We start from the raw sequence: 21,478 nt of genomic DNA on the forward strand, positions 1-21,478 counted from the left end.
GTTTTAAGTTGCTCACTTGGACCAATAAAGACCTCAGTTTAAAAGAACTGGCAACACATTTAACCGAAGTTTAAAAACTGATTTGAATCCATACATAACAGTTTCAGTGAGTCGGAACGTAAATGGAATTGCTACACTACACCTGAATCTATTGATACTAATTAACCTTCTTCTCTTCTCTTCTTTTTGTCCCATTGATAATCGATAAGAGAATCGCTGAGGAACCGAATCCTTAAGCAGCATCGATAACAGAATCATTGAAGTCTCCCTATATGTGAGCATCTGAAAAATGTCCTGTGCTGGATGATTTGTTTTAAAATGAATTGAGAGGAAACAGTTCAGCAGATGGACAAAGTTCTCTTATCACAAATTTAGAGAAAATGCGCAAAAAGGAAGTGAGATTTTATGCCTGTTTCAATTTGTTATCATTTCACGACTATTGAGAACAGAGTACATCATGAGATGATGTCATCAGAGAGCGCCTCTCTGATACAAAACATCGACGATGACCGATCAACTCCAGAAAAATATCCGTGTTTTGGACTGCCCAAACATATCTGTATCGTCCGCCGCCCTTTTTTGCGACTGTAACATGTGATGTGGTATCCAGTCCAGTATTTTTATCCATAAAACTTGTAGCAAAAAGTTGGAATAAACCACCTCCTATAGCCGTTAATTATTTATTTTTTTTAATCGGAATTTTATTTGTGACAATTCCAATAAGAATAGGTGGGTAGTAACCCCAATATTGTCTCTTTTAATGGACAATTATCCACAAGGAAAAAGGTTAAATCCAAAGCTTGGTCAATCCGACGAAACAAATCTCCAGTTGACAAACAGGAAGCTGGGCACAGTCGGCAGAACTGAAAGAAGACAGAGCTAAGGCCAGAAACCACGATGCAGATTGAGAGCAAGAACATGACCAGTACCTTCTCAAGAGACTTGATAATCTGGCGACTTGTTCAGAGTTGAGAAACTCCATAAAGAATGGGAAGAGCTGCCGCTCAGTCAGAGTGATACCTTCTAGACGTGCACCCAAATCGCGACACGCCTAGCAGAAATGAGTTCGTAGAAACACCCGAGAGTCAGTCTGAAATCTCATTCAGGCCTTTCCTGCAAGAACAAGAAAGCAGACCATTTCTTTGTGCTGTTTTTGAAGTCAAGGACATTTTATCAAAATGAAAAATGTCTTTTGCTTACAATATCCTCATTCCAAGGCCACAGATAGATTTGTGGATAGCCAGTTTAGTACTGTTATTGTAGATATTTATGTGGGCCTGGGGGCTTCTGTATCTCTTGCCTAATGGTAGCAGCATGATGGAGTTACTGGGCTGTTCTGGTTATTTTCCTGCCCTGATTTATGATGCGAGAGCGTTTTGTTTTGATGGTAGAAGTGATGAAGTCGTACCAACCAAAAATTAAAATGCTTTTGCTGGTGATAAAAGTCCTCAGTTGAAAAGCGTGCAGCGAAACTGCATTGTTCGCAGTGCCGTGCTGGGCTCAGCTTCTGGTTCAAATTCTTATGACGTAAAACTCAACCATTATGTTGGTGGTATTGAATGAGACAAGGCCATTGATCAAAAGGAAAAAAAATAACCCCAACAATCTGACTTATTAATAAACAGCAGATTGTATTATGTACATAAATAGCGAGGGAGCTGGAGGCGGCTTGCGGGGGGCGGGGAGCAAAGGGTGATACATAAATCTATTCAGCATATTTCTGATGCGGGTTTGTATCTTCCACTCAGGGGATGAAAGAAGCTCCTGACAAAAGAGCCGCCGATGCAGCGTGCTGAGATGACAGCCTTCACACATGCTAGCATTGCACTCAGCACTTACCATGGCTGACAAGAGACCCGAGGAACCAGTCCAGACCAGCAGATTCAGTTCCCCTGCTGTTGGTTCCATCTGATTTTTAGTGATGACATCAGGGCATCTGCCGACCTAGAGAGGCTCATTAAATCAAAAGTCTTGAGATAATGAAAACGAACACGACACTCAGGAATCCTTCATTTTTTATCATCTGGATGGAGCTTGATGCCGGTGCACTACTTAGCTCTTCCCTGTGGGCCCGCCCCGTGATTAAGCGCCTGCTTTGAAGCTTTTATTTTCAATTATCGGCGAGAGCCATGTTTTAGCGTCAACACCTGCATGAACAAGGAAGTGAGGGCAGGCGAGGTCGTGTTTAATGTTTATTAATGTCAGTGATTAAATGCTGTTTTCGGAATTCCCGGCGTGGTCCGAAGACGTCACGACTCTACAGCTTAAATGATTCCGAAGGGTAAAGAAAAGTAATCTTAAAATACGCTCAACAGCAAGTTCCCTACAAGAAGGAAGGAAGGAAGGACAGGATGTACGTGAGACTTGTGCTCCTCAGAGGGCTGCCTTAATGTAGATGGTGACTTGTTCTACCAGAGGTAAGCTGGAATGGATGTGGCAGCGGAGTATTGCTCATGTCTGTTCCATCCCAGACCCCTCAGAAAACATTGGCTAAAGCATCACTCCAAGATGTTTACAAGGGTCTGATTCTCCAGTTCTTATTTGACTCTAAATCATGTTGAAGATGTACACTTTTCAGCCATTTCAATGGTGTTTAGATCTTTTTTGCATGTACTAAATAGCACATGTAGCGTGCACTCACCTCACTGAGGAAAAGACAGGAGGCAGAGCTGGAGGTAGCAGAGATGAAGATGCTGAGCTTCTCACTGGGAGTGAGCAGGATGGATAGGATCAGGAAGCAGTAGATCAGAGGGACAGCACATGTGGTCAGGTGTTTAGGAGACAAAGTCAGAGAGGCTAGATGGAGATGGTTTGGACATGTACAGAGGAGAGAGACCATTGGTAGGAAGATGTTGAGGTTGGAACTGCCAGGCAGAAGGTGGAGAGGAAGGCCAAAGAGGAGGTTTATGGAGGTGGTGAAGGAGGACATGAAGGTTTGTAGGTTTGAGAGAAGAGGAAGCAGAGAACAGGGTGAGATGGAGTAAGATGATCCGCTGTGGCGACCCCTGAAGGGAGAAGCCGAAAGAAGAAGAAGAGCGTGCACTCACCTGTGTAAGTCAAGGTTGCCGTTGTGTCATGGCAGGTGCTTTACATCTGTGTGTTTTAGTTCATTCTCTGGTGTGCTGTGACTGGAAACATGAGGTGGGTCTTGATTCAGGCCAGACACCTTTGAAACATGTTAAAAGAGAACACTTTGTACCAGTAAAAGCGCCCCTGGCCTTGATAATCTGATGCACAACAGATCTGTTCACCAGAGAAGCAGGTTCTCCAGCTAGAGAGAAAGAGTTTCGCCCCAAAAGTCAGTCCAGTGGCTTACATTAAATACTAGTAGTGTTGGGTCTGCAGCCAGCCAGCACTGCCCTGGTTTACACTGATGGATGTGAGCCAACCAGCCCCTCCCATCTTGACCACAACTGGACAGACTCATACCCTACCAATACCATATTAGCCATTCCAACTTTCAAACCACTGCCTCGACCACCAACTCAAAAACATCTATTTGATCCTCACTGACTCATAACCTGAATGCCATCGATGGGAATAACCAAGGATAAACACGTCTTGTGGGGCTCATCGTAAATTGTAGTTGTGTTTCAAAACTTTCACTTGCTTTGTGTTGATTTGTACTGACTCGATACAAAGTTACACAAGTTGAGCAATGGTTCGCCAAGAAACGTCTACATAATTCGATCCGCTCTTCCCCTCCTGCTCAGTGAGATGAACCACATCAAAGATCCTGAGGTCGCATCCAACAATAAATTTTCCTTCCCTGGACATGATACCTCCATTACACTTTCCTCTGCCCACAAGCCATTAACTCATCGTGACGCTTCCGTCGCTTCAGGTCCGTGATTTTCATCCGCCCAACTTCACTTTTAACACTGCGTCCTCACATCATCCCTTCACACAGCAACCGTGTTTCACACTGCTGAATCCCGCTCACAAAAACCCTTAGTGTTGCTTCATAGACGAACAGACACCAGGCTCAGGTTATCACACTGGTGTGTTGGGTTGGTGGTCAATAAATACTTCTTTCCCATAAAATGTAACGAATAAAATATAAATAATGATTGATAAAATGTGTTAAATTCTCATCATATCTTTTTGGTTCTGCCACTTTAGGAGTTTCAGAGGTCCCAGTTGTTTGGGATGAGAGGGAGGGGATGCCTTCAACGCGTCACATTGAAGCTCACTCACCGTCGGAAAATAGTAATAAATTCTGTAGTATCATGTGAAATATTAAGTCTTCAGTTGGGAACTGTCATGAGTTCAGGTGTAATAAAATTCAGGGGTGCTGGTGAAAAGTTGTGTTGCGGGACGCAGGGCTGAGGATCAGGAGAGGAAGTGACCAGGAAGAGTTCAGGGCTTGTGTGGGGAAGGTGGAAAGTCAGAGGACGGTGGACAAGAGTCACAGTTATCCAGTGCAAAGGGAAGTCCAACATACCAACCTGGAGCAGAAGAATCAGTCACAGTCGTGGTTCAGGATGAGGAGTCAGGCACAAAACGGTCCTGATTGGAGTGTTTGAAAGAAGAAGTGAGTGGAACTGGGTTCATTCTGGCTGATAGAGGAGAGTGGTGGATTCCTGGAGTGCACCGTGAACACACAGTGTTATTTAAAGCGTAAAGACGACAGTGCTTTAAAGCAACAATAACACAGCTTATAGCTGAGGCTGTGGGCCGTCGCTTCACTCTCCTGGATTTTAACCTGAATCTCCTCAGTCACTCTGGTCTTGTGCTGGCATTCTGACGTTTCTTAATGAATGAAAGGCATGTTGAGCAAACCATGTTTGCGAGACCATAAATCATTTGTGTCATTTTTGTCTTCTCTGCGTTTCCTGGCTGGGTTCATTTATTTCAATCCATTTTTCTTTGTTTTCCACTTCATTCTCTCTTGTTCAACATCAATTGGAATATTTTTGAGGTCAGAGACAATATTGTGTTCCTTGTGATCATGTTGGTTATTGCATATTTTGTGATGTCAGCAAGCTGCCCGAGAATCCGGGTGCAACAAATTAAAATGTAATGGAAGTGAAAATGGCGGCCATGTCGACTTCGTGCTTTACAGAGCACCTTTGCTTCACTTCTCGACTCTGAAAACAAGAAAATAATCCCCCTAACAAGACCATTCTTCTTGTATATCATTTGAAATTTCCGCTTGCTCAGCAGTCTATGTGAGTCATGTGACCCGTGTGGAGGATTTGTTTTCCAGCAGGAGCAGTTGGTATTAAGCCGATAGCATTTGGAGAACAGCATTCTCCTTAATGTCTTTTTTCTTTGCCGCTGACAGACTTTTACATTTAAATACTTTTGTCACGTTTTATTAACTCGTACACTAGCGCCTCCTCCCCCTCCGGCCGGGTAATACCGACGCGCAAAATAGCAAATGCCATTTACACTTTTTCTCTTTCAACTTTTTTTTTTTTTACAGAGAAGCCCATAAAGCCGGCTGGAAAAGCAGAGGCACGCTCCGGCGCAGGCTTTATGTCTCTTACTGCCCTTTTTTTTATGGCGCAGCTGTAAAACCACCATCACATCCTTAACCCATCTCGCCAGCAAGGGAACCAGGAAATCTTCTTAATGGACTCGACAGAGTGGTGCGTGAGCCACTGGCTGCCGCTGCCTTTAATCAAACCTAATTCAAGCGGGGGGGCGCTTTCCCGCCTCCTGTTTCATCTGGCTCCATGTTGGACCACAATCTGCTGCTCTCGCCCGCTCACTCTCTCTCTCTCTCTCTCTCTCTGGTCTTGGTATTTGCATATACGCAATTCAACGTTAACAATCAGAAAGGCAGAGCACCATCTTCATCAAGTGTGAAACAAGATTTCGCCTGGCAATCTGTGGCCAGTCCTGCCGCGCTGCCTAATAGTGTGTATCTCGCTGCTTATCGCCGTTTCTCTCAGCCAACAGGCTGTTATGCTTAGATAACCACAGTCATTTGCTGCGTTAAGTGGCTTTTTTTTTTTTGCCGGCACGTGCTCCTGTGATGCACTTTAATGTCTAAGTGTGGAAATGTAATTTTCAATCCAGTGCCTTCCTGTGTGTGCCACAGCTCAGCATCACTCCGGTCCCAGTCGCATAGCTGGCTAAGACGAAAAGCCACACGCAGCAGCTGTGCGAAAATTACACAGTAAATCAAACAATGCTACTTTGCATGCAATTACTCATCAAAACTGCAGGGGAAAGGACCAGCAGCTCCTCGCTTTGCTCAGCAAATATTACCAGATGAACTAGTTCATACTTAACTGGTGTTTTTACGGTTCCAAAATTTCAGTAGTAGACTTCAGCTTCAGGGTGATGCCACAAATTGGTGTGTTAATAATGGGATTATATGATTATAGTCATTTTTGTCTGAGTGTTAACCATCGTTTTTGCTATTTAAAATACGCAGATAATGGAAAGTCACAAGCTTCACAGGCACGTGCTGATAGGTTCATGGCCTGGCTGCTGGAATATGAACCGAACAAGAGCACACTGAATATGTTTAACCCTTTTATGACTGCAATTACGTACAGGTCGTGTGGGATTTTAAAAAAGAGTGATTGCTTTTGTATGTTTTTCCATCGGAAAATACATTCATTTGATGGTGTAATAATTAATTTAGTAATTAATAATAATAATCATTATGACATTTTAAATGAAAAACAAAATAACAATGACAAACTTTCTCCCCCTCCAAGGTCCAAGTGTTTCTTTTGGCTGCTGTGATAGGACTGAGCAGCCTGCTGGTCTCTCTCTTGTGTTTTTGAGAGAGACCCATGTTAATACATGTAAAACAACGCTGCCAAATGAGCATTGTTATAATACTACGTTCGCCTTTTTGCTCTTTGTTTTAATTATATGCTTTGATGTGGTGAATTAGCTAGACAGGATAACCCTTCCAGGTAATACAGTAATCTTAAATGTGCGTGTCAAATCATGTCATCTGTGACAGGATCATCAACATACAACACAACATCACATATCAGGAGCTTAATACTGAAAAAATATTGTGAAAATGATGCTGCTTCTGAGGTACCTAGTCTGTCAGTTGGACAGCACCATGAAACACACTATTATATCCGTTGCTTCCTGAGTTTTCTGATGCAAAATATTTCTTAGTTGATGCAAATCCTCACTTGGTTAGATGGCTTACTGCTTTGAGCTTGTGTTGTTGGTCACCTTTGTCATACCTGTGTATTGCTGCAGCATTTGAAAACAAACTTTCTGTGCTGTTAGGGCCTCACTAGGGGAACAGGGAAGGATTAAAAAGTTAGAGGTTGTTGAATTGAAGCTAGTGTAGCAAAACAAAAGCTTGACACAAAACTACCACAAATGGTCTTCGCAACAAAGTTTCATGAGGTGTGCTCTAAATGAGGCTTCCGATGCTGGTGGCTGGAGCTGAACGGTGGTGGGAGGTCGCCAGGACAACTGGTGGAATGGAGCAAAGAAACAAACAAACAGGCCCGGGGGCTGTAACAAGCTGGGAAAAAAATAGTGTTACAGAATAGTAAGTCCAGTCCAATAATTTTTTTATTGTCCCAGACAGAGTTTCATGACCCACTGAAAATGGCAGCCCACCCTATGTAGGGTCTCGACCCACCAGTTGAGAACATGGAGCTATGTAGTGTAACTCTATATTGGATTTACTGTAGCTGTGATGTTGGTGTAGCAGAGGTGTGATGATAGTGTTGAATGTGAACGCCTTCCCAGGTTTGACACAAAAACAGGTAGGTACTTTTCCCCCTGAAGTTTGGGTTATTACCCAAAAAAGAAGAGAACTGTAAACCTGCCAAAAGCGATGATTGCTTCTGCATGCTGCTGTTATTCCCATCGAGCCAGAATGAAAGGTATCAGGGAAAAGGTTACACTGCATTAATCGCCTAATGTGGAAGTTAAATTTCAGACGACAGTGGAGCATTTCTTGCTTCATAATCGTGCTCCGACATCACTGCAGGTGTTGGGAGTCAAAGGTGTGACCTTTCAATCGCCAGTCAGTCGTTCAACCTGCAGAGCTGTGAAACACTTCAGCGCTAACGCAGCCAGAGCTGAAGTTCTGAAAGCACTCCAGCGATTGTGCTGATACGGAGCTGGCATGCAGCCGCCGCTGACGGGATGATAGGGCTTCTTATATATAGCACATATACTAATATGTGATGAAGCTGTGCAGAGCGTACTCCGTGATGCTCAGAGTGCAAGAGCTTTTAGTTGCGCTACCAGCTCAACAACAAGTAGATTTCAGCGCCGCAGGGAAACCGCTCCTCGAGTCACCTGCAGCTATGACTGCAACAAGTCAGAAGGTCAAACTACATGTCATTGAAACGTCACTTTCTTCTAAATGAAGTCTGCAATTCTTCAGGTTCCACATGAGCCACCCGATGCAAGTTGTCAGACCACTGAAGGGTCATTTTCTAGTAGCACGTATCACCTATTCATATCGGCCAGTGGGCTCCTCCTGGGGCTCCTGCAGGCTGTCATCACCCCGCTCTATGGGCCACTGAGTATTTGAATAGAGGGAACTTTTTTTACTGTAAGGTAACTAAAGTTCAAATCTCACTGTATTCGTTACTGCCCCGCTGCATTAATTTCCACACTTCATGACGCAAATAAATTACTGACTGAGTGACTGGAAATGGTTATGATATACAGCGCAACAAGCAGCCGATGAAAATTCCTCTGGTGTTTCCTCTCATGGGACTGCGGGCCTTGCTTCTGCAGCCTGTCAGAGAGTCTCTCTTTGAGTTACGATAAGGTGATAGTGACGCCAAAAAAATCAAAATCACTTATCAAAACAAACACAAAAGACTGTCTAGACATATCCATGCTCTTTAAATTCAGCAGCCTGACAAACAGTCTCAGGAAGGAGGAAGCTACATGATGAAATAAAAACAAACCTACAGAGTCCAAAAATGACAAAGGATTTTTGAGATCAGCATGGTCTCGATATGATCTCGCACCGATATTGAACCCAAGAAAAGTTGTTTGCGGAGTGGCACGGCTGGTGCCTGGCCCTGAATCTCTACTTAACCTTCTGACTCGCGTGTATTTGAACTAGACTGAGAACCTGCTGGGAAAATCCTCTCTTCCTCCTGTTGCACACATTCAGATGCAAACCAGGGCTCTTTACCTCCCACCATCTCCAGTACGGATATTAAATCCTCCTCTGTCTTTCATCGCAAATGTATTCCAGAGCAACACCGTCTCACTTCCGATCTCTTCCCCCGAAACCTCACGCACAGCCGACTCACTTGGTGTTTGACAAAGGCGGTCAAATATTAATGTGTTCAGTCAACTGGTGTTGTGTTGGAGCGCTGCCCTGACCAGATGCTTTGTTTCTAGATGGAGGAGGAAATCTGTGCCGCCCTCCGTTACCGGGATCCACGCCGGAGTGTTGACTTCTGTTTGCTGCTTTCTTGGTTTTAAATGCCCTTCAGAAGTCGCTCTTTTGATATAGCATAAACTGGATTCAGACGTGGACAGATATGGATGTAGTTCTATGTTTCACTATCCTAAAGACAAGTACCACCAGTACAAGGCTTGTTTTAGTGCTTGGCTGAGAAGGGAGCACACTTTTTCCTCTTCCAAAAAAGAGTGTTCAGTACCAGTCTCACAAATCCAAGCCAGTCAAGACAAATGCAATAAGGTTGTTGAGTCCAGAGTTGCTCATTGACTTGGATGGAGGAGTCGGCGACTACGTGAGTTGAAGCGACAGTAATTAGGGCATTAGAGGATTGAGCGTCGCTGTCCTTTACAGAATGAGACGTGTAGTGACTACAGCATCGCCAGGCTTTTAGTTATTTATAGGTTCAAAAAAGGAAATCCTTGTATAGTATAAAAGTATAAAAATGGAGTCTGGATCCTCAGTCAAGGTAAAATTTTGGGCTGAATTCCTGACCTAGAAAAGGTCAGGTGTAGCGCCCCATGTTTAATGTTTCAGAACAGACTTCTTCAGCTGCAGAATTCAGGAGAAGCTCAGTTACTTGTGAGAGGCATGGGGCAAGGTAATGGATACCACACAGAGACAGCGGATCCATGAACATCAATCCTGGACTCACTGCTAGTTTTGCTGTTTAGGTTGCATGCTGAGGGAGCTGTACGTCGGTCGGCCATGTTAGTGCTCACCAGGAAACTTCTCAGAGTGCGAAAGGTTGGCGGTATAGGAATCAGTGTTTGTCCAAGAAAATCTCACGACAGCGATATTAAGTACTCCCAGCAAAAGACAGTGATTCCTCGCCTGAAGTTGGTATTAAATTTTGCCGAGTCTCCGCTTCCACCCTCGACCCCTCCAGCTCTCAAAGTCTCGCCCCAAAGCCCTAATAAGCTGTGAAAGTGCAGGTGCTGCTGTTTCGTTTGTCCCTGTTTCTCACCCAAACACAAACATCGGGCTGCCGTTTCACGTCTTATGGAGGTCTAAATAAAGAATGAGCTTAGTAACTCCCCCCTGTTCTGACTCAACGCTCTCATGTTGCTGTGCTTACTCCACTCCCCTCTGGGTTTACCCCTCAGCATTCACACCGCAGCAGCGTCTGTGTGAGCGCGATCTGAAGTTCAGCCTCTTCTGAGTCAATACAAGCGTGTGCATGCTCCTTGAAAAGGCTTTAAAAGCCTTTAGGCCAAGACCAGAAACGAAAAAAAGATGGTTATGACGAGGCTAAAGTTCAGTTCAAGGCTTGTCATTTGCACACTTATGAGACAGAATGGATATTTTTCCTCTTTCGTCAGGCCAGAATGATGCTGACAATCCTTTTAGCTGCTTATCTTGGATCCCTAGTTTCAAGTTTTTGGTGTTTTTTTTCCCAGCTGTAATGCTTACAGATGGAGCTTTTACCTGGAAATAGAACAAAGATAAGAGCTGATGCGCAAGCACAAAGGCTCCCGCGCTCACACTCATCCTGCCACTGTAAAAATGCACGGCTGCTCGAGAAGTTACGCTTGCTTTTAGGACTGAACGTGGTCGGCAAGTTCATGATCCAGGTTCACGTATTGATGATTTACAATCATTGTGTGATGGATTTAAAGATGCAAGGCAACATTCTTCATTCAATATTCTTCACCAACTTGCTTCGAGCGATATATTAAGCGATATAATGTCCTTAAAAATTGTCACCTGTGATGCCGCTGTGTGCTGAAGACAGTGAAGAGTCGATCCTAAAGCTAATTCATGTTGTCTGACAGAAAACGAATGGAATTAAGCTGAAAATAACATCATAAATATCTCAATAGACCTGCGCTGTGTCATTGTTGGAACTGTAGGAAGTATGGAAGTAAATTATTGATATTTACTTTGGAGTTGTGGTCTTTTGTTGTGTAAACGGTAAACAATCTCCAAGGTGAGCTCTCGCTTTAAGAGCTGACCAGAGCTCCAGTACAAGGCTGCTACTCGACAACAACCAAAGACCTCTTTGCATTATTTTCACGTGTGTTCCAGGCTCCAAATAAGTTCCTTCGGAGAAGAGTTACAGAGTCTGTGTGGAGGCCGAGCCGAGGCTCAGGCTGGATTGATGGTTTTTCAAAGCAGCTGGGGTTTATATGAGCAGGAAAACGTACGATCCTTATCCCTTCATCTTGTCTAGACGCTGACCTCATAAAAGTGGCCTCTGTTCTGCCAGAAAAGGACAACTCACGTTAGGTTTCGAATTTTTCTGTCTCCCAAGGACAGTTGTATCCGGAGGAAAGATGGTGGATTTATTGTGTCTGTATTGATTATAGATAACTTACATTCAAGATCCATTCATTGTGGACAGATTTGAATCAATAGATTGAGCAGAATTTTGGTGAAAAACATCAAGGTAATAAAAAATAAATACATAAAAAGTAAGAAACAAGTATAAATTATCAGGAAATAACACTGAATTCTGACCAACAGAGAAAAGAAGTCAAACTTTCAAACAGAATATAGAGATTTTCTTTCATCAGATGCAAATATATGTTATCACTTAAATACTATTTATGAAGGTCAGAGTCTTTGTGTATAAACAAATTATGTGTTAACTGTGTGTTTTGAGCACTGTGTTGTTGGTCCTCATATTTCAGTGTGTCACAAATATGAAAGTGATTTTGATTTTAAAACTCTGTTGTTATCCTAACAGATGTTGCCGTGAAGTTGTTCTGTCACTATTCATTTGGGGTGAACTTGTGTGACGGAGTGCGTCAGCAGCAAGTGGCAGTAGCTTCCTGGCTACTGTGACAGCTACGGCGACAGCAACAGAGAAGTCTTTAAAAAAGAGCTGAGTGAGATAGACAGTAGTGCGAGATTATAGCATTTTGGGGAAGAAGTGGGCAAAGCCTTGAAAAAACACTGCTTTACACTTCCATCAAGTGGAAAATAAAAGCAACAAAATTCCATTTTGAAGCTGCTGTGGCATCCTCTAAGATGCTGTTGCTAATGGGGCTAAAATGAGGCAACTAGATCCTTCCAGGGTTGCTGGAGTCAGGGTTGAAAGCCCTTTGCCTGGAGTTCTGACACGGCGATCAGATGGATGCCAGACCCAAACGTTACATAACTCAGACGAAACCAAAGCGTTTCCAAAACACTCTTGAAGCCTGACCATGTGTTTTGTTGTGAGTGTTGAGGCTGAGTTGTCAAAATATTGGGCCTGTTTGAAGCTCTGGATGTCTGTCCTCACCACAGGCAGCAAAAAAATTCCAAAATAATGGACTCTTTATCTTCTTCAACTGTACAATTTGACTGGTAGCGCTGAGAGGGGCTGCAGATCCGGGACTTTCTTTTCAGTATAATCCGTGTACATGTTAAGAAAGGGAAACAGTATTGTCCGTTTTCTGTACCATGGCATAGCAATGGCCTGTGACCGCAGCTCACCCCACTTCAGGCGCTCTGGTCTGCAACAAAAGGGCATAATTACAGATACAAGTGTCTGATAAGAGTTTCCGTCGGGGTCGACTTGAGCAGTTCCTCTGTAGGATGAAGGATTAAAGGATGTCACCGGGGAGCCTTTGTGGAGTCGCTACGATTTCTGTAATCCATATGCAGACAGGTCACGGGTTATTTTCAAGCAGGTTCTGAACTATCGTGATGTTGGTCCTGACATGTATCCTGCTGCGTCACGGAGCCTGGAAACATCCAGCACCACCATCCTCCTGCTTTTGAGGTTGGGGTGGTAGTCAGTTTTTGATCACAGAAACGGAAGACGCGTGGCGTGAGATCAAGAGTTTAGATGTCTTTGAAGATGATGATGTAGTCATTGATGACATTAAAGGCCTTGTTAAGCGCTTCACACCCCACTTGTCAAGGGAAGTCCCGAATCTGATATGACAGGAAGCTGAGATGAGTTGTTTGGTGGAAGATTTTGAAAACACTTCAGCAGCAGATCTGCATGTTCATTTCTGTAGGATGATTTAGCGCTCAGGGTGAGTTAGTAAACTCTGGGTTTTAGAATTTAACGTGTGTCTTCGTCATTTCTGGCTGAGTAGATGGCACAAATGTGCATTACTGCCCCCCACAGGTCACAAATACATACAGTCCAACCTCTGTTTTTGACCACAATCCGTTCCAGACGGCCATTCGAGAAGTGATTTGTTCGAAATCTGAATGGATTTTTCCCATTACAATGAATGGAAAAAGAAATAATGCGTTCCAAGCCTTAAAATAGTCTTTTGTAGGAGTGAATGTAGAGTGTCTGCTGCAGGTGCGCTGTCCCTCTATGTGTGTGGCCGCTGCATGTGGGAGGGGTTGCCGAGTGAGTGACGTCTCTCCAGAAGTGAAGAGGTGCCCGGTGCGTGTCCAGCTCTGAATGTGCGCTTCTGTGCAGTTTGGCTGTGACAAAGTCATAAACCAAGTCACGCTCTGTCCCAGACTCGCCTCATCCCTGTCCCAGCTCCAGCCCACAACAGGACATCAAACCCTGGAGTGGAGGTGTGGAGAGCGAGCACCTCCCCTGTGACACTCTACCACGGTCCAGTGTGGAGACAGGAAAGGTTTTACACCTCAATATGAAGAAAAAACAGTCAGTAAATGTAGCTAACGGGACAAGTCTGCATCTAGAGGCTGCGTTATACACAATAACAAAGTGCGTCATGGGTCAGCTGATCGGTCCGCGCACGTTATGTTTTTTCCGGGGCGTTCCAGTTCTGGATTTTCGTTCGAAATCCGAAGCAAAAAATTTTCAAAATTTTTGTTCGAACTCCGATTTGTTCGAACAGAGAGTGGACTGTATTTAGCTCAAATTCTGTCACAGGAGACAAGAATCATCTTCATGTTTCAGTCTTGTTCCTTCTGTAGGTTGAGATGGGGCTGATAAAAGTTCCAATATAACCTACAAAGAAACGGCATCAGCACTACAGAGACACAGGAGAACAGTTTCTTGCTGTAAATGCTTCCGATGGGCTATGAAAATGTAAATGATAATGATTATTCCGGCCGCCATTAGAAGGACGTGGGCTCATGCCAAAGGTATTTAACAAGAGGATTGGTTGACCTTCTTTGCGAGCCCATTACCATAATAAGAAACTTGTGTTGTGGACAACAACAGTTTCCGTATTAGCAGCCCACATAAGCAGGGCAGTGCAGGGCTCCACGGGTTTGGAGGTCCCTTCCAACCCTCCGTCCTGAAGCGCAGCCTTCATCACGCCGTCTCCTCTGGCTCAGGCTCATCACCCATAAGATATTAAAAGCCTGTTAAACGCTTGGGCCTTGTCGACGAACAAATAAAAGCCTGTTTGGCAGCTCCCGAGAGTGTTTTGAGGAGTTTAACTCAGCGTTTGTGTTGACTCTGCCTGTCGCAGTCCCCGCAGCAGGCAGCTGTGTGATCACAGCTGCGGAGGACCCACCGTACACACCGACCCAGCAGCACCCTGCACACCAAGTCAGACAAATCAGGACCGTAATTGAGCATTTAGCCGCTAAATCCGGAGCCATCGCTCTGCGAAGGTAATGGACAGTGAAAACTGTGAGCTCAATTGGTGGAGATGGAGTATTCAAATCGTCAGGTGGCAGGACGGCGGGGTAATGTGGCTGTGTGTGTGCTCAGTGCTCAGGTACTGTAAAAACATTAGGCCCGCGTCTGTTGGCATCTGGGCCCAATAAGTAAACAGCTTTTGACCCTATCTCTGAAGCCAGGCCAGTTCTGACCTCCGCAGTCAAATATAATGCACTAGTTTCTCCGACTTGACCTACATTCCGCCCCATATGTGTTGGTGTTCTGAAGGAGGCGAGAAGCTATTTACTGCTCCTGACTGGCAACCTGACGGCTGGAAGCGCTTGGGAGATGTCACTGATGTCAGATGTCGTGAGTTTTGGTGTGATCAGTTCGCGTGTGACAAACATGGCAGCGTGCTATCGCTGAAATTTAGCACCTCAAACTGTAAATCCAAACATTTGGAGTCACATTTCTCTTTTTACCTTGTCAGGCACATGAACTGAGTGCTGACCTCAAAATGCTGCTGCTTTTTGAGACTCAAGCTTATCTACAGGCAGTGTCACCCCTCCCTACACAACCCATCTCATCCATCGGTTCCACCAAAAACAGCTCTGCAGTTGATCATTTGAACTTTGACTAACCTTGATGCTTGGAGATATCAGTCTCTTAGTGTCGGTGAACAAGAGAGTTTGCCGTCTCATTGTTGTGTAGTGGCAGTTTACTCTGAAATATCAACATTGCTTTTTAACCCACAGCATGGGCAGTGAGCCATCTGGTGGGCTAGGACCTCACTCTACACTAGACACCGTGGGTGATGGTTTGAAGTGACTACATGAAGAGCAATCGGTCACTTAAGATATGTTTTTTTTCGTTCCCTTAAAATGCCCTTAGTGCAGCAGCTGTTGGGCAATGCTGCGATCCTCAAGTGAACTGGAAAATCCAGTCATGCAAATGACACACATAAATACTTCTGGTGTGCCTGAACTGTCAGGCATCACATATGGAACCACCATCACTGAGGACCTCAAATGGGAGCCGACCATCAGGTCCCTCATCAGGAAGGCCCAGCAAGAATGTTCTTCCTGAGGCAGCTAGGAATACTGCAGACGAAGTTGCTGGTGGAGTTCTACACGGCCATCATCCAGTCCATCCTCACCTCCTCTATCACCGTCTGGTACAACAGCGCCACCTCCAGGGACAAGAGCAGACTACAGCGCATCGTATGTTCTGCTGAGAAGGTGAACAGTTGCACCTCTTCAGGCCCTGTATGTCTCCAGGACCCAGAGACGTGCAGGTCGGATCAGAACCGACCCTTCTCACCCTGGACATGGACTGTTTGTTCCTCTTCCCTCTGGCAGGAGGCTACGGTCCATCCAGACCAGAACCTCCCGTCACAGGAACAGCATCTTCCCCTCGGCCGTCAGACTGTTGAATTTGTGATCAGCCATTGTTATTTTATTTTATTTATTAACAGCACTTTATTCCGAAGCACTTTTCTTTGTTGGTGGGACCCCCACTGACCATGGCAATACATTTGATTCTGATTCTGATGACTGGGACCTATGGGTTAGAGTTAAGATCACATGGTATTAATGATGACCATATAGAAGTAACATTCGAGTTACGACCGGGATGGGTTCCGACCAACCTGTCGTAAGTCAGATTGGACGTAAGTCGAATGCCATTCAAAATAGCCGACGTGTGGGTTATAGTTACTACTGTAGCGGTAGATGACATATATATATATATATATCATGAGCATAAACTCGCAGAGCTAATATCACCTCTTCAGAATCAACTCATGCTTCCACCTCATCCATTCACGTTCAATTGCTTCCCCCACTAACTGCAGCAATTCCAAATACAACATGCTCTCCTTTTAGCAACTCACTCCTTCTAATGATATTGCCGCACTTTCTCCGACTCTCAATGCATCAACTGCATCGTAATTTGTCCAGCCCGTCCCGAGCCAGTCAGGCGTAATGAGAAGTGCATGAAGAAACGTCGGCGCGCTTGATTTCAGCTGTTGAATCAGCCGTAATCGCTTCCTGACGTTCTATTCGGCAGAAGCACCAGCGCTGTTTCCACTTGTCACTTACTGTGTTTGCATTCTTCAAGTGGAGACAATGTTTCGTCTCAGGGGTTTCTATCAGGGCCAATGATGCGGCACGCGCAGAATGATGAGATGCCGTGGACGTCGGTAAATGAGCATGCAGGTTTTGAAACTATCTGAGAAGTAAATGGGTCTCTTCACCGTCAAGGGCTGTTCTTGAGCTGTCGCATGCACTGACAAGTCTTCCTATTATGACCACCTGCTTGCTGCACCGTTGGCCTCCCTAAAGGCTCCCGCTCTGCTGGTGTCTACAGCGGTGACTACCTGAAGTTACAGACACTTTGTTCATTGTCGTTTTTCAGTTTTGTTCATGTTGTTGCGTTGACAGACACATCCAAAACCTTTAGTTCAGGAATGTGTAATAAATGTGTAATTACACGTGAGCCTATTGCAGTAATGCCGTGCAAATCATGCTTCATACACCAGGCCTGTTAGGTTGAATTGACCCAGATGTTGGGATACATCTTTGTATCTTCTACTTTGTGGCTGTATGCATCAAAAGGGACACAAACTAGGGATGTAAAAAGTTATGAGGGTTCAATCACGAGAAGATGTTGCAAAGCAACAACACTAACTTTTTTCACGTACTTTTATTTGAATTCAGCTGCTGAATTCACTCCGTATCTTTAACCGTCTTATTTTCAAAGTAGTCACTTAATGACACATTGTTTTAGCAGTCTTCAACAAACTTAATGGAACCCACTGCGATTGAATCTTCAGAATATTTTAATAACATTTTCAAAGTCACATTTTTTATATACACTTGACTAAAATGTCAAGGCTTGCAGTGCAAGTGCAAACCTTTTTACTCACTCTAGTTTTCTCTCTTTACACACAATATTTTGCATCTTTTAAAGCAGCAAATTACTTAAATGCCCCAGTTGGTATTTGGAAGGAGGTACCACAGCGATGAAAGAGAAGCTGAGAATGCATCCTTCATCATCACTTCAAAGTAGAATTTTATTCAACAGACTACTGCATCATTTCATTTGCACATTCAATCCGAGTGAATCCCTCTGTAGCGCTGCTTAGTATGACATTTAGTACATACAAATTTAGATTTTAGTCAGTAAATCTAGGTATCTTGAAAGGATGTGGAAAAACACAGACGGTGTCATGGCTGTGGAAGCTTCTGAGAGGTTTATGGCTCACAGTTAAAGATAGATGTTCAGTTTAGTTGAAACATATCATTGATCATTTAAAGTTTAGCCAAAAAAATCCAAAAGTATTGTGGACTGAATTTTTCGATGCCTGTTGGTATTCCAAAATCCCGGGCAGGTTACTTTTTATATCTTACTTATTATACTTGTTATATTACCTTGAGGATAAAGAATGTGGGAATGTGCAGACATGACACTCAGGAAGGAGACCTTTCTTCTCACGTCTGAATCTGACCGCACCTCTGGAATCAAACATTCTCTGTGTGTATGAGCAGAGTAAAGGTCGAAAAGCTGCACCCTCCAGAAGAGCCCTCCGTTTCTGTCTCAGTATCATGGCCTTGAACCTTTTTTAATATTCACGTGGAATCTTCGCCGTGAACGTCACTAAGTTTTAATGCAGCTGAGCCGGGACACTTATAGATTTACATATAAATTCCTTTAAATGTCTCCAGGCTGCGTTCCGATCTTTCATCATCACATCTTGCTTCTGCGTGTCCTTTTCTGTGAAAATGCTTGATTCTATTTCCGATAACAATATGGGGGTGCTCCGTACACCTGTGGTGGACGCCTCCTGCCTGTCGATTCTCCACGCCGCTGAACCGCCTCCCCCTGTTCCAGGCCCCTGCTGGGTTCAGAGGAATATTCACCTCACACACACCGACCCTCTCCCAGTGGAACACACACTGCATTAAATCATCCATGTCTCTTTACACTTCAGTCAGATAGTTTTTGTTCCTGCTTTCTTCAGGGACTCAAGGACTTTGAGCAGTGTGCCGCTCTGTTTACTTTCTTCTCCCCGGTGGGAGATTTCCATTTGAATGAACATGAATGAGTGTGTTTGCTGTCAAGCTTAGATAAGTAATCTTCAGATGCAGGAGCTCACTGACGTATCGCACACAGAACAAATAAACATCCAGATGTGTCTGCCGAATTTGTTTCAAGCTATGAGCCTATTTTTTTTTTTTTTTAACTTGAAGTCCTTTCAAACTGTTGTCTTCAAACGCCATTATTTTTGGCTGCTGTATTTTGACATATTTTCCCAAATATGATGCATCATCTTTCTTTACTTTCACAGAAACTTATGGTACCAGCTAGTCATTTCAAAATGTCTTTTGCACTATAAGCAACTTTTCCGCTCTATATACATCTGTGCTTAATATTTCTGTCAAAACAGGAACATTGTTTGTTGTTGGTTGTCTGGATCGGCCATTTTTGTAGTCCTTATACTCATCTTGTGGCAGAGATTCAGCTGAATTTTTAAACTTAAACTAACACAAACACTGACAATGTTGTTTAGATGCTAAGCTAATGGCTACAGTATAGGTGTCAATAGGGGACCAGTTTGGACTCCTCTGCTGAAAAGCCAAGCCAAGAACAGAGAATTAAAACCAAGTTTTCATCTGCAACTTCAAAAGGAATTCCACATAATTGATTGCTTTAGAAACGGAGCTGCCAGGAAGAGGATAGACGCAGATGTATATTTAAGAGTTCAGACAGCTGCAGTGCAACTGAAGGCATCAAATACTGAGCATGCATCACGGTTCTAGTGCAATTGCTGACAGGCTGCCAGAAGACATCGCCTTCGACTGTTGAGGCGTCTCACAAGTGCTATGGGGTCTACGCCTTGATATGATGTGTGTGTTTAATAGCGCGGCTTACATGGACGACGCTGTGGAGTTTTGTTTTGCCGAGGGGGGTTTTCCTGAGCATTATGGGACGCTTTGGTTGGAGGCCAAAAGCGAAATTTGAAGTCATGTAGTACTGAGAGCTGCATAGGTGAAAGAATACCCCCTCTCAACCTTGCCTGGAGCCCTGAGAGGATGAGAAATGGACAGAAGGAAGGAAGAGGAAGGTCTGCCTGAGAGAGGATTCAAGGACAACAGTGTTATCCACTTTGGAACAGCGTGAAACAGGCCAGTGTCTTCGCTGGGCTTTGGAGCGGCGGGCGGCGGGATGAACTGTGGCCGCCATTGTTGTCTTGCCAAGCCAACTGTGATGTCGCTGATTAGATGCAAATCATTGACTCCTTGTTTGACTCGCCGCTGCTCGTCTCATTCAGTGCCCGGGATAATGAACAAATGTGACCGATTGTTTCTGATCCGTGTGGTGGTGGCGGGGATTGTTTCGCAGTACAGTAATCTGCCGCTCATGAAAGCCTTTCTTTAATGTGATTTTACGTGATTCGGCCCCCGAGGTGTGGATTTATCTATTCATCTCATCTTGGTCTGGCGCCTCTGTTGAATCACTTTGTCACTTTGGCTTTTGCGCTTGTTTGCGCTTCAACTTTTTAATGTTTCCTTTCCGCCTTTTGTCTTGTGCTTGACAGAACCAATTCCACCTGCAGATGTCAGCCCGCGTCCCCCCGTCAACTCTGGGTGATCTGCTCCTGGCGGTGCTGCAGGGCAGCGATGGGGAGAGGGGGAGCCGTGAGCCGGGCACCTGGGGTGGAGCGGCAGTCATCTGCCCCGGGTGGGAGGAAGGCGGAGACGGACTGCTGGCTCACCTGCAGACGCACAGTGGACCTGCCTGGCATCTGTGGGACATCATTAATTTGACCCACATCTCAGGGAGCGGGGAGCGACGCAGCGACACCAGCGAGGAGAGGCGGGAGGACCAGAGGGAGGAAGAGGCCCTGAAGATCATCTCCACCAGTTTTCTACGCTCCTCATCCCCCATTTCCTCAGTGCTCCTTCTGGGCTCTGACCCGGAGTGTCTCTCGTCTGTGTTGCGCGCTGCTCAGAGACTCATCACGTCGCTACCGGCGCTGCAGTGGATCATGGGATATCCCTTGTCGCCAGATTCACTGCACACCTTAGGAGGTCCCCTCAGCTTATTAGCTTATGGAGAGGTTGGAAGGAAGCCAATCAGCTTCTACATTAGGGATGCGCTGCAGCTCATTGGACGAGCTGTCACTGCGGCTGCTATGTTGAGACCGGACCTGGCGCTGGTCCAGAACATGGTCAATTGTTACGACAAGACCACCCGTCAGGAGCTGCCATCATCGGGACAGTATCTATCCAGGTACACACACACTCATATATTTGTATTTCTGACCTTATGCAGACATTGTGGTTACACATGTGGTTTCTCATTTCCATAATCCTCTCATCCATAAGTCTCTCACCCTAAACCTAACCATCCAAAACAAATGGTTAACCTTAACCAGGACTCCGAACCAAACTTACACCCAATTATAGTTATTTTGAAGTGTTCATCCTCAAATTGAGGCTTAACCTTGTGAGGTCCAGCCAAAGGAGGGATAGTGTTTTGTCAAGAACTGGTCTCCACAAAGTAGGTGAAACAAGCCCAGGCACACTACAGGGCGATGTTATCCTATTTATCATTGTAGCCAC

The 21,478-nt window shown here is 44.7% G+C and overlaps 1 protein-coding gene across 3 annotated transcripts in view; it reads left to right on the top strand.

Annotated features, from left to right (window-relative positions):
• grin3ba (glutamate receptor, ionotropic, N-methyl-D-aspartate 3Ba) overlaps positions 1-21,478 on the top strand; it is a 131,922-nt gene that overhangs the window by 59,082 nt on the left and 51,362 nt on the right. For all 3 annotated transcript variants that reach the window (XR_008412635.1, XR_008412634.1, XM_053844685.1), the window contains exon 4: positions 20,452-21,146. Coding sequence is in view for 1 of the 3 variants with exons in the window: in XM_053844685.1 (XP_053700660.1) it covers positions 20,452-21,146 (695 nt within the window). In the remaining 2 variants the exon portion in view is untranslated. The remainder of the gene's footprint in view (positions 1-20,451; positions 21,147-21,478) is intronic.

The sequence above is a fragment of the Synchiropus splendidus genome, chromosome 16 (assembly GCF_027744825.2).
Source record: "Synchiropus splendidus isolate RoL2022-P1 chromosome 16, RoL_Sspl_1.0, whole genome shotgun sequence".
Lineage (NCBI taxonomy): Eukaryota > Metazoa > Chordata > Actinopteri > Syngnathiformes > Callionymidae > Synchiropus > Synchiropus splendidus.